The sequence below is a fragment of the Harmonia axyridis genome, chromosome 1, assembly GCF_914767665.1.
Source record: "Harmonia axyridis chromosome 1, icHarAxyr1.1, whole genome shotgun sequence".
NCBI lineage: Eukaryota > Metazoa > Arthropoda > Insecta > Coleoptera > Coccinellidae > Harmonia > Harmonia axyridis.
Genome location: NC_059501.1, coordinates 82,334,963 through 82,349,481, shown reverse-complemented (window position 1 = coordinate 82,349,481; position 14,519 = coordinate 82,334,963). Strand labels below are relative to the sequence as shown.

Genomic DNA, 14,519 nt, shown 5'->3' with positions numbered 1-14,519 from the left:
TTTCTGTGCTGGATCTATTTTTGAGATTGGAGAACTTGAAGGCTTTCCTCGTTTTCAATGAGTTTTAGCATAAGGAACAATGTTCTCAAATCGAAATTATTTCTTTTTCAAAATTCTTCCAACGTAGAATCACAAAACTCCCTAGAATTTGTTTTCAGTAGCATCTTAACGTTACGCTTTGTCGCGTATTTATTCATAGGATACATCGAAATGTTCTCCGAAACCGTGAAAAATCAAACCCTTGTGTGAAGGTTAATATCAATACAAACTCATTAGTTTGTATTGAAATTAATTGTATTAATATGTCATTTGTCAATTGGTATGCGATCAAACCATTGGTTAACCTCATACCAATTGACAAATGACAAATCCTCAAGATGACAATTATATTGTCGGTATTGAAGTACGAACAGAGTTTGTCAATCCCAATGAACAAATTCTTTGCCTGTTCACAGAACTAGGAAATTCGAAACATCTTCATTTTACCAGGTATTTTATAGTGTGTAGAATATTTTGGTGAAAATTATATGTTTTAATAAATTGTAATTATATGACTTGACCTATACCCAACATTGGGTCCAAACGAAATGAATAAATTATCAATATTTTTTTTTTAGTGCAGCCCTATCTCGATAGAAATAATTGGGTTAGCCTCATATACCAATTTGCATATTAGAGACTTAAGCATTATTTGTATAATCAATAAATTTTCTTCACAAAGCCACTACTTGCTTCAAGGTAAAAATAAAAATTGGAATGTTGCGATAATTTTTTTTGGAAAATGGTTGCTTAAAGCAATGGACGGAATACTGAAAACTCCAAAGAAAACACCACATAGTATCTATCCCACGATTCAAGCAAGGTCTTCATGTCATTTCTCCATCATTTTTGGTCTTATTTTTAGTGATGACATAAAAGATTTAGCTTGCTCTAGCCTTGAGATATTTTGTTGGGCAACCAATAACATACAGCTCATTAAGGATATGTATTTGTTTTCATCCAATTCTCAAAATAAAAATTATATCTTCATCTTCGGTACAGAAGTACAAACAGAGTTTATTATTCCAAATGATCAATTGCTAACAGAATGCTAAGATTAAAACAAAAATGTAGGAGTATAGATCAATTGCGTTACGATTAGCTAGTGGATTAACAAATTATGTTAGGACAACAATCTAACCCCCTGGAAACCACCAAAGAAGACTCTTTGAGAAAAGCTTGTGAAGGAGTCCTAAATAACTATTCCACAAACCCAGTACTTATTTTATGGAAATTCATGATCAAATGGAATTTGGATTTATATTCCATAGGATCACTTGTCTAACTCATTCACTAAAGTATTTATAAATCACTTTTCACTCAATTTTGCAGATCAAAGATGATTGTAGGAGAACACTATTTAATTTCCAATATTTAGGTTGAAATTTTTAAACTTCACAGAATGGTCTTACCTTATCGACTCCAAACTAGTATGAGCATTGACCAGCACTAGAGAAACATTTTTCCTGAGTTCTGAAACTGGAGGAGAATTTGGAAGGTAAATCAGCGTTGGACGTTCTTGTCTTGGTGTTATTATATATCTCTCCACCAAAGAGAACAAGCACACCACGGTAGTTGTCAGCATCCTTGAAAGAAAACTAGTTCGAGACCCCACGTCTTTCAAAAAAAGACTCTCGGTATAAGGAAGATTAGGATTTGCCACATATTTATTGACTGCATTCGAAGAAGCCGAAGCGATGAATACTACAGTTGGAGCTCCCAAATGATGATTCAGAGCCAAGAGACCATCATTGAAAAAATTTAGAGATATTATAACGTCATATTGTTCTCTGGATTTGATGACGTCTTGTATCGGTTTGTTTTTCCAGAATATCTCGGTGTTAATCTCTATAGATGAGAAAATGCTGCTGATTTTTTCCAAGAAGGTGTTTTTTGGATTTGTCACTGCTCCCAAGAAACCTATCAATTCAAAATTCAATTCGTTAATTCACTTTCTATAGTTTGGATTATGAAGATCTCTTATGAAATGGATGAAATGATTGCTGATGGCAAAATGCAGTCTCCGATATACTGGCTAGATGTTGGCAAGCTGATCAATGTAATAAGAAAAATATTTCATTTTCTCAAATCATGTATTATGCTTTCCAAAAAATGATGTCTTTCTGTTTATGATCTTTCCAGCCTTTTCAGTTCGATTTATTGCTAAATGTTTTCTTTTGTTATAGTTCTTTGATTGTCATTATTATTTGAATATAATTTTTCAAGTTGTTGCTCTATTTCTAGTATGCATTGTGCCAGTAGGTACAGCTCTTAGGATTGTTATGCCTGTTCAAATTGGTCCCAAAAAATGTTCAGTTTGAGGTATCTTCAACTCCAAATTTCTTTAATCTGATATTTATAAGGTGAATCTTCTATAAATTTCATTCTTCATCTCATTATCAAGATAATTTTTTTTGCTGAAATTATTTTCAGCAAATATATTATTTGAAAATCATTTCGTATTTAAAATGCTTCAAGTGAAGAATCACAAAACCCTCTAGTTCTAGTAGGTATATCATCCTAGTACAATTTTACAATTGAAGAATTGTAGTCAAGAATGATTCTCAATCTTTCACTAAGAGAAACCATAAATTCAATCATTTCCTTAATATAGGTTATTTTATTGATTTGATGGTGAAATTATCTCAAGAAATGAATTGAATAATTACGAGGCTGAGGGCACAATGGAGTCTCTGATATAAGGGGTGAACTTTGTGAAAATGATTACCTTGCAGGTATCTTCTTTCAATAGTCTTAATTCCTGTAGAGGTGTCACATAAATCTTGAATCGATTTTCTTCGTCATATCATTTTTGATATTGTTTTCATCATCAGGACACACATGTTTCCTTGAGATAACTCTTTTTATGTTCAATGAAAATAGTCTTTTCTGTTCCTTCAATAAATTCCAGCATAGGGATTAGGGAATAAGAACATTTTGGAATCAAAATCCCACCTCATAAATCCTTAACCATTCTTCAAAAGTTATTTTTCGAATGAGCAAAGTGTAGCAGGTGCCAATTCCATTATATTTTTGCACAAATTTTTGTTATAATCACATAATTCATATTAATGGCATACCAATAACATTATTGAGTACATTATGAACTTGGTCATAATCTAAATACTTTATGGACCTTAGGCATAATGTAAATAGATGAATAATTTTTATATCTATCAATTACTGCCACATACGTTAATGCAACTCTTATGAAAGTAAACAGTCTTGCACTGAAAGAACTATTGAAGCTGAAATAGTTCTTTGCCATTGCGTCGTTCTCTTGAGTAGTGTTGTTATATAATTGAATAGCTCATTTGGCATGTTATCTTAATTTTTGCCACGTAACAATTAGTTGTGACAAAGAGAACAACCGAGTTGAAGACATCAAGGACAATAATACGATATGCACTGAACGATAGGAAGAAGAACACAGCCATTAGAGAAAATTGTCCAAAAGATTATATTGTATAATGGATAACAGGCCTTTGAAGATAATGGAGCTGATTTACGTCTACTATATAGGATGAAAACTTTAGAAACTGAAGAAAAATTTAATGTGCGCTTTTCAGTTATTAAGACACAATCAATAGTCATCTCTAAAAATCCTATTAGATGCAAATTGGCAGTCGATAGTAGACAACCAAAAAAATGGTATGAGAACTGGAGTTCAGTATCTTAGGAAGATCCCAGAAAAGGGTCAAATGTACAGGATTGAACAGAACCTAGTACTATTGAAAGAGAAAGAAGAAGACATGGAATAACTGGCAAAAGGAAGGAATGGGGCCAGCACATTGATAGAATGAGTACAGACAGGATGGCTAAGATTATAAGGGACTACATACCTCGCGAGAGACAGTTGGCACTCTATATACACTGCGCAAAAGAATAAACGCACATTATGGAAATCTCAAATTTATTCTACAACTGAAGGTGTTCTCAATGATAATTATTTTTATCAGAATTTTGCATGCATATGTTATCCACTTTCAACGTTTTTCTTCAATACATATGTTTTTTCCCAGCAGAAATAAAAAAAGATGAGATTATCAGATTTTGAATGTATTGGCTCCACTCTGAAATCAGTTGTCCTCGATCAATTCTAGTGATCAATAGCTTTTCTTTCGTTTGATTTTCTACACTCGATCGCTATGCAACGCGAAACACGCAATTTGACCCAAGAGGAATGTGCCCAAACGGTTTTGCGAGAAGAAGAGTGGACATACACAGGAATTGCAGAAAGGTTTGGAGTTTCCCATACAAGTGTGTCCAAAATGTTGCAGCGATTCAGGAAGACAGGTATGAATGTCCGAAGACCAGGACAGGGTAGACCACGGGTAACAACTGCCATTCAAGAACGTTACTTGAGAGTTTCTTCGTTGAGACAACGGTTTACAACCTCTCGCCTCCTTCAAAATCAGCTTGAGCAAACTCATGGGATGCAAATTAGCACCCAGACAATAAGAAATTTACTCAGAGAATATGATTTAAGGCCTCGTGTCGCGGCAAGAGGCCCAGCTCTTACCCCAGCCCATCGAAGGGTGCGTTTGGATTTTGCGAGAGAGCATATCCATTGGGGAGAGGCTGATTGGGAAAGAGTTCTCTTCACAGATGAGTCTAGATTCTGCCTCTACCATTGTGATCGACGTTCCCTTGTATACAGACGTCCACATGAAAGATATGCTCAGTGCACTCTTTCCCAATCAGCTTCTTCCCAATGGATATGCTCTCCAAACGCGCCTTTCGATGGGCTGGGGTAAGAGCTGGGCCTCTTGCCGTGACACGAGGCCTTAAATCATATTCTATGAGGGGATTTCTTATTGTCTGAGCGCCAATTCGCACCCCATGAGTTTGCTCAAGCTGATTTTGAAGGAGGCGAGCGGTTGCAAACCGTTGTCTCAACGAAGGAACTCTCAAGTAGCGTTCTTGAATGGCAGTTGTTACCCGTGGTCTACCCTGTCTTGGTCTTCGGACATTCATACCTGTCTCCCTGAATCGCTGCAACATTCTGGACACACTTGTATGGGAAACTCCAAAACTTTCTGCAATTCTTGTGTATGTCCACCCTTCTTCTCGCAAAACTACCGCTTGGGCACATTCCTCTTGGGTCAAATTGCGTGTTTCGCGTTGCATAGCGATCGAGTGTAGAAAATCAAACGAAAGAAAAACTATTGATCATTAGAATTGATCGAGAACAACTGATTTCAGAATGGAGCCAATACATTCAAAATCTGATAATCTTATCTTTTTTTATTCCTGCTGGGAAAAAACATCTGTATTGAAGAAAAACGTTGAAAGTGGATAACATATGCATGCATAATTCTGATAAAAATAATTATCATTGAGAACAACTTCAGTTGTAGAATAAATTTGATATTTTCATAATGTGCGTTAATTCTTTTGCGCAGTGTAAAAAAGGAACCGGACGAACAATGTACCTCCCAAAAGAGCAGGAAAGTGAACAAGGTACTTATTCATCTGTGTTTGTATAAACACATAATTGATTTCCACATTTTTTCTATTACAATGAGTAGGAAATATGTAGGTAAGGAAGATGGTTCTCACCTTGTAGGTTCCAAACTTGTATGTGCATTCACCATCAGCAAAGAAATGTTCTTCCTCAGCTCTAATATTGGTGGAGATGTCGGAAGGTAAGACTGTGTTATACTTTGTTGTACCGGAGTCATTATAAACATATCTATTAAAGCCACAATCCCGGTCAACGTAGTTGTCATCATCCTTGCAAAGAAACTGGTATGCGGACCAACCTTGATGAGGAAAGGATTATCATAGTAAGGCAAATTTGGATTTGCCACGTATTTGTTCGACCCACTCGTAGTAGCTGCAGGGTGAAAAATGATGGTAGGGGCTCCCAAATGATGGTTAAGTGCCAATAGTCCATCATTGAAGAAATTCAGGGATAGGACGACGTCATAGTGATCTCTTGATTTGATCAGATCTTGTACGGGTTTGTTGTTCCAAAACTTCTCAGTGTTTTTGCCGAAGGACGAGACAAAGGTGATTGTTTTCTTCAGAATGTTGCTTTTTGGGTTAATCAATTGCGTCAGGGAACCTATTGAGCAGTTACGTGGTATTTAATGCATTTTTCATTTGTTGGATTCGACACAATATACAGATTGGCCACTTTTTTAATAGGATTGTATTGGTAACTTCAAAACCATAAGAGTTAGAAGGTCGGTCAAATTGAGAAAAAGTTGCATGCAAAAAAAAAAAAAAACAAATCGGGATTATCAGGGCCGGTTATTGAGATATCATAAGAAAAGTCAATTTTGTCATTTCAATTTTTCTTTTTTTACCACTTTATTTCAAATATTATCGAAAAATGTTACAGAAATTTTTTATTCGACAGTGAATTTTCCTCAATTTGACGTGATCAGATTTCGTTTCCAACGTTTCGTACTCTCTGAGCCACCTTCAACCTCATTTTTTTCAATACGGACCTGCATATTTCATGACACTTTTCGAAATAACTTTTAACGCTGAATTCAACGATATATCATACAATGTCATTCATTTTCAGGTGATTGCATGTTGTTGATTAAACTAGAGGTATCGGAATGTAATACAGATCCGACCCAAAGAAAATTGGATAAGGGTCAAAATCACCTGAAAATCAACTTTGAATGACATTGTATGATATATTGTTGAATTCAGCGTTAAAAGTTATTTCGAAAAGTGTCATAAAATATGCAGGTCCATACTGAAAAAAAATGAGGTTGGGGGTGGCCCAGAGAGTACGAAACGTTGTTTACGAAATTTGAAAACGTCAAATTGCGGATAATTTACTGTCAAATGAAAAATTCCTGTTAAATTCTTCGATAATACTTGAAATGAATTGGGGAAAAAGGAAAAATCAAAATGACAAAATTTATTTTTCTTATGATATCTCAATAACCGGCCCTAATAATCAAGATTGGTTTGAACTGCTTGATAATGCTTCTATGTATGCAACTTTTTCTCCATTTGACCGACCTTCTAACTCTTATGGTTTAAAAGTTACCAATACAATCACATTAAAAAAGTGGCCACTCTGTATATGAAATGAATCAATTGATTGTGGGGTACTCATTATTACAATATAGTTGGCTCTAGCGGATGCGCATGTGCAAGCTGCCACATTCCGAAAAATAATATTGAAGGATCTAACGGCCTCAGAGGCTTCGAATGGAGCTTGGAAATGGTAATATTCGGTTTGGCCGTCAGCGTGGAAGCATGGCCGGGATATCCCCATGATTTTCTACGCTTGGGATTATCGTGATGAACCCATTTTTCGTCTCCAGTCACAATGCGATGCAGGAATCCCTTCCGTCTTTGCCTTGCAAGCAGATGTTCACAAGCAAACAAACGCTGTTCAACATCTCTCTGCTTCAACTCGTACGGCACCCAATTTTTTTTCTGAATCATTCCAATGACTTTTGGGCATTATGAAATGGCTTTTTGCGTCACTCTGAATGATGTTGCCAATTCTTGTTGACAAGAGTCTTGATCAAGTAATGACTCCAATTCTGCATCTTCGAAAACCTTCTTTCTTTCACCGCCATGCTGGTCTTCGACCTCATAATCACCGTTCTTGAAGTGTTCAGTCCACTCTCGGCACGTTCTTTCACTAATAGCGGCCCCATCATAGGTATTTGCGAGTATTCGATGAGCCTCAGCCGAAGATTTCTCCATAATAAAGCAGAAAATTGAAACCTCCCGCAAATGACGAGAATTTGGTTCGTAAGCTGATATGTTTTATCGAAAATAACTTTCTGACGCAGATACAAATCGACTAATATTTCTACAGAAGCAAACTTTCCGCTGCTTTTTATTTTTTTTTTTTCATTTTATAATCATAACCGCATGACCTTTTTTGGTCTATAAATATATACACAAGCTGAAGCTCTACCCTCCAAACTTAGAAGTCGAAATTGCTCACAATTTCGATAGCAATCAAAATTACTAACCTTGGTGGCTCAATGCTCAAATGTGAATTGACGAACATCAGAGAAATATTTTTCTGAAGCTCCCATAACTGTGGAGAGCCCGGAATGTATTTGTCCATGACTTTTTGTAGTGGGGGGACAACAAAAAGCACCTCCATAGATCTCATCACAAACGTGATTGTCGCGAATGACAGTCTTGAGATGAAGGAACCATCTTGGCCATCGAGGGCAGGAAAAGATGCTGCAGGACCTATGTTCGGATTGGCAACGTATTTGTTAACCATGAAGTTAGAAGCTCCGGGGAAGAACTCTATGACTGGTAGTCCTAGGTGATGGTACAAGGCTAACTGGGCATCGTAAAGAACTGGTATAGCGATGGCAACATCGTATTCTTCCTTAGATTTTATCAGTTCTTGTATCGGTTCCGCCAGCCAGAAATCCTCTTGGCCAGATCTCAAAAGTTGTAAGAATACAAAGAGCATTTGAATGATGGAATTTTTCGGATTTGCCATACCCTTCATGAGACCTACAATTTAAATAGAAATCTTAAGAATGAAGCATTGACGTGAAGGCAATGCTTGTTCGCCTTCACATCTACACTTAAAATCCCGTCTAAAATTTCAAGACTTTCATTTGGCCATCAAAATGCTTAACCCATCCAGATTCTGAAGCTGTTGAATGCTGCTTATATTCATTCACATAAAAAAGCAATATAGTTTCAATTTTTTCATTGCTTTTTTCATATAGCCTTTAGTTAAAATTCTCATCAGAATCTGCCCAATAATTTCCAAAAACTTTTCCATAATAATATGTTTTTCTGATACTCCCCAAGAATGAGTTCTCTTACGTCTACAATCATGCAAATATCTCCTATGATGGTGAATTTTTATTCCATTTTTCCTACGCTCTCTTAAAGATGTGTAAATTTCAGTGAAAAGGATTTCCAATAAATATTTCACCAGAAACCATGACTTGCAAATGTATACTTAATACTGTTAAGAACAAAATCATGCAAATGGTAATGTTTGATGAATTTTATAATTATGATCAATAGAATATATTTTATTCAGGAGTTTAATGTTGTATTTTTTCGATAATTGTAAAATTGGTATTTCCCACCAGCAATTTTCATAAGTAATTGCACAAGTGCATCAAAATTACCGATAATTTTGCATGACAGCGTGTTGTCATAAAAACTGCATGAGTTCATTTTCATTTTTGGAGAAAGAGCCCGACACCGAAGGTGGAGGGCTCTTTCTCCAAAAATGAAAATGACCGAATGCAGTTTTTCAAAGAAAACACGCTGGAATGCGAAATTATCCGGTAATTTTGATGCACGAGTGTAATTCGGGGGAATATTTCCCGAATAAACTGTTACATTACCTGTCAAACTGATTTAGAATGGAATTGCCATAGATTCGAACTGTGTAAGATGCATAGAAAGTAAGCATCTATGAACAGAACAATTATCGCAGTGCAGTTTCGCTTCCTACAATGCAATTATCGCTGTAATTTTCGATAATTGTTCTCCAGATACATAGAATTTTTGACAGGAGGGAAATATTCAATAATATTTGTAGTATTTTTATTATATTTCATTGTTGTGGCAGAACTTTTTACTTCTTTATATCCATGAAACAATGAAACTCAATAGATGACATCTGTAGATACTTCCATTTCCATACAGTAGAGATGAAGGTTCGATTATCAAAAAAACTCATCAATACAAAAACTTACTATTTCTCATCATCAACACAGCAATAAATTCCGAGAAAATTCCACACCATTTGGCAACATCTCAGAAAGAATTTACAGATTCAGAGATTTTTCCATAGGCAAGAATAGGTATCTTATGAAATTTGTTTTGACATTGTCGATTTCATATTTGGAAATTCAACAGAAAATGATTCTGTATCTTTTCAACCAAGCCAAATCGTAAGAAATGGTAAAGAAAAAATTGTTTATTTTTTGTTATTTTTTTTTTCGAACGTTCAATAACAACGTCATATTTTTACTGACAGGATCATCGAAAGATAATACTTTTCCTCTGCCGGAGGGAAAAGTATTGCCTAACAATAATAACTATCAAATATTATACTTCATGTATGTCAAAATTAATGAAACATAACTAGGCAAATTTTTCATTGATCAATCAATTATAACGATCTTTAAAAGAAATCTTATTCAAAGTTGGATCTCCAGATTTTATGGATTTCAAAACGTTTGCAAAGAAAATAACATATTTCATTCAGAGGACAAGTGACTTTTTATGGCTCACCTTTTCATTACACAGGCTCGCCATGAAAAGTGACACTTCTCCTCCCTATGAAATAATATACTATTCCATTAACTTCAGGAATCTTCGGTTGAAATATTTGTACAAGTCAAAGACTCACCCTGTATAATGAGTTGAATTATTGAACTATATTTTCTTACAGTTAATAAACTAGGAAATTGCCCTAATATTAAAGCTATTTGACTTGGGCTTGACTTGATATCAACTCAAATTCAAGTTGAGTAGTAGTTTTTTCAATGTCAATTCAATATAAATACTTGAATCGACATTGAAAAACTACAACTTGACTTGAACTTGAGTTGATTTCAAGTCAAGCCCTTCAAGTAGCTTGACTCAAGTTCAAGTAAAGTTGTAGTTTTTCAATGTCAATAAGTATTTATTAATCAAGTAGTTGACAGTGAAAAACTACAAGTAGATCTGAATTTGAGTTGATTTTGAGTCAAGTTGTAGTTTACCTTTGCAACATACAAACTATGTTTATTGAAGGGATTCACGGCTTGATATTCAAGCTAATTGACTTGGGCTTGACTTGAAACCAGTTCCCTGCCTATTTTCACCTTCACGAAAAAAAGTCAAATGAGCTTCGTTGTTGAGAATGTTATTACAAATCGAAAAAAATATAGGGTGTTCCATTGAAAAAAAAATCATTTTATGAAATATTTTGACAACGCGACTGTCAATTTTTTGTTTGTTTTCGGCATCGAGAAGACCACTAAAAATGCTACTAGTTTGCCCCTTTAATCGACATCGTAGCATCAATAATAACGGAGTTAGCAATGGTGCCGACTTAATTTGAAACACCCTGTATATGAAATGAATCAATTGATTGTGGGGTACTCATTATTACAATATAGTTGGCTCTAGCGGATGCGAATGTGCAAGCTGCCACATTCCGAAAAATAATATTGAAGGAATAAACGGCCTCAGAGGCTTCGAATTGAGCTTGGAAATGGTAATATTCGGTTTGGCCGTTGGCGTGGAAGCATGGCCGGGATATCCCAATGATTTTCTACGCTTGGGATTATCGTGATAAACCCATTTTTCGTCTACAGTCACAATGCGATGCAGGAATCCATTCCGTCTTTGCCTTGCAAGTAGATGTTCACGAGCAAACAAACGCTGTTCAGGATCTCTCGGCTTCAACTCGTACGGCACCCAATTTTTTTTCTGAATCATTCCCATGACTTTTAGGCATTATGAAATGGCTTTTTGCGTCACTCTCAATGATGTTGCCAATTCTTGTTGCGTTTGACAAGAGTCTTGATCAAGTAATGACTCCAATTCTGCATCTTCGAAAACCTTCTTTCTTTCACCGCCATGCTGGTCTTCGACCTCAAAATCACCGTTCTTGAAGTGTTCAGACCACTCTCGGCACGTTTTTTCACTAATAGCGGCCCCATCATAGGTATTTGCGAGTATTCGATGAGCCTCAGCCGAAGATTTCTCCATAATAAAGCAGAAAATGGAAACCCCCGCAAATGACGAGAATTTGGCTCGTAAGCTGATATGTTTTATCGAGAATAACTTTCTGACGCAGATACAAATCGAATAATATTTCTGCAGAAGCAAAGTTTTCGCTGCTTTTTATTTATTCATTTCATTTCATAATCATAACCGCATGACCTTTTTTGGTCAACAAATAAATATATACACAAGCTGAAGCTCTACCCTCCAAGCTTAGAAGTCGAAATTGCTCACAATTTCGATAGCAATCAAAATTACTAACCTTGGTGGCTCAATGCTCAAATGTGAATTGACGAACATCAGAGAAATATTTTTCTGAAGCTCCCATAACTGTGGAGAGCCCGGAATGTATTTGTCCATGACTTTTTGTAGTGGGGGGTCAACTAAAAGCACCTCCATGGATCTCATCACAAACGTGATTGTCGCGAATAACAGTCTTGAGATGAAGGAACCATCTTGGCCATCGACAGCAGGAAAAGATGCTGCAGGACCTATGTTCGGATTGGCAACGTATTTGTTGACCATAAAGTTAGAAGCTCCGGGGAAGAACTCTATGACTGGTAGTCCTAAGTGATGGTACAAGGCTAACTGGGCATCGTAGAGCATTGGTATAGCGATGGCAACATCGTATTCTTCCTTAGATTTTATCAGTTCTTGTATCGGTTCTGCCAGCCAGAAATCCTCTTGGCCAGATCTCAAAAGTTGTAAGAATACAAAGAGCATTTGAATGATGGAATTTTTCGGATTTGCCATACCCTTCATGAGACCTACAATTCAAATAGAAATCTTAAGAATGAAGCATTGACGTGAAGGCAATGCTTGTTCGCCTTCACATCTACACTTAAAATCCCGTCTGAAATTTCAAGACTTTCATTTGGCCATCAAAATGCTTAACCCATCCAGATTCTGAAGCTGTTGAATGCTGCTTATATTCATTCACATAAAAAAGCAATATAGTTTCGATTTTTTTATTGCTTTTTTCATATAGCCTTTAGTTAAAATTCTCATCAGAATCTGCCCAATAATTTCCAAAAACTTTTCCATAATAATATGCTTTTCTGATACTCCCCAAGAATGAGTTCTCTTACGTCTACAATCATGCAAATATCTCCTATGATGGTGAATTTTTATTCCATTTTTCCTACGCTCTCTTAAAGATGTGTAAATTTCAGTGAAAAGGATTTCCAATAAATATTTTACCAGAAACCATGACTTGCAAATGTATACTTAATACTGTTAAGAACAAAATCATGCAAATGGTAATGTTTGATGAATTTTATAATTATGATCAATAGAATATATTTTATTCAGGAGTTTAATGTTGTATTTTTTCGATAATTGTAAAATTGGTATTTCCCACCAGCAATTTTCAATAATATTTGTAGTATTTTTATTATATTTCATTGTTGTGGCAGAACTTTTTACTTCTTTATATCCATGAAACAATGAAACTCAATAGATGACATCTGTAGATACTTCCATTTCCATACAGTAGAGATGAAGGTTCGATTATCAAAAAAACTCATCAATACAAAAACTTACTATTTCTCATCAACACAGCAATAAATTCCGAGAAAATTCCACACCATTTGGCAACATCTCAGAAAGAATTTACAGATTCATAGATTTTTCCATAGGCAAGAATAGGTTAGAATTATGAAATTTGTTTTGACATTGCCGATTTCATATTTGGAAATTCAACAGAAAATGATTCTGTATCTTTTCAACCAAGCCAAATCGTAAGAAATGGTAAAGAAAAAATTGTTTTTTTTTGTTATTTTTTTTTTCGAACGTTCAATTTTTACTGACAGGATCATCGAAAGATTATACTTTTCCTCTGCCGGAGGGAAAAGTATTGACTAACAATAATAACTATCAAATATTATACTTCATGTATGTCAAAATTAATGAAACATAACTAGGCAAATTTTTCATTGATCAATCAATTATAACGATCTTTAAAAGAAATCTTATTCAAAGTTGGATCTCCAGATTTTATGGATTTCAAAACGTTTGCAAAGAAAATAACATATTTCATTCAGAGGACAAGTGACTTTTTATGGCTCACCTTTTCATTACACAGGCTCGCCATGAAAAGTGACACTTCTCCTCCCTATGAAATAATATACTATTCCATTAACTTCAGGAATCTTCGGTTGAAATATTTGTACAAGTCAAAGACTCACCCTGTAGAATGAGTTGAATTATTGAACTATATTTTCTTACAGTTAATAAACTAGGAAATTGACTTCATATTAAAGCTATTTGACTTGGGCTTGACTTGAAATCAACTCAAATTCAAGTTGAGTAGTAGTTTTTTCAATGTCAATTCAAGTACTTGATATATAAATACTTGAATCGACATTGAAAAACTACAACCTGACTTGAACTTGAGTTGATTTCAAGTCAAGCCCTTCAAGTAGCTTGACTCAAATTCAAGTAAAGTTGTAGTTTTTCAATGTCAATAAGTATTTATTAATCAAGTAGTTGACAGTGAAAAACTACAAGTAGATCTGAATTTGAGTTGATTTTGAGTCAAGTTGTAGTTTACCTTTGCAACATACATACTATGTTTATTGAAGGGATTCACGGCTTGATATTCATGCTAATTGACTTGGGCTTGACTTGAAACCAGTTCCCTGCCTATTTTCACCTTCACGAAAAAAAGTCAAATGAGCTTCGTTGTTGAGAATGTTATTACAAATCGAAAAAAATATAGGGTGTTCCATTGAAAAAAAAATCATTTTATGAAATATTTTGACAACGCGACTGTCAAT

At 35.2% G+C, this 14,519-nt stretch overlaps 1 protein-coding gene across 12 annotated transcripts in view; it reads right to left on the bottom strand.

Annotated features, from left to right (window-relative positions):
- LOC123676873 (UDP-glycosyltransferase UGT5-like) overlaps window positions 1–14,519 on the bottom strand; it is a 28,302-nt gene that overhangs the window by 7,149 nt on the left and 6,634 nt on the right. The window contains exon 3 of one of the 12 annotated variants that reach the window (XM_045613218.1): window positions 12,005–12,509. The exons of 8 other annotated variants lie outside the window; for them this stretch is intronic. In XM_045613218.1, the coding sequence (XP_045469174.1) occupies window positions 12,005–12,509 (505 nt within the window). Of the gene's footprint in view, window positions 1–1,451; window positions 1,960–5,601; window positions 6,110–8,003; window positions 8,509–12,004; window positions 12,510–14,519 lie in introns of those variants that run through there. 3 more of the 12 variants (XM_045613171.1, XM_045613144.1, XM_045613253.1) reach the window with 3 other exon arrangements.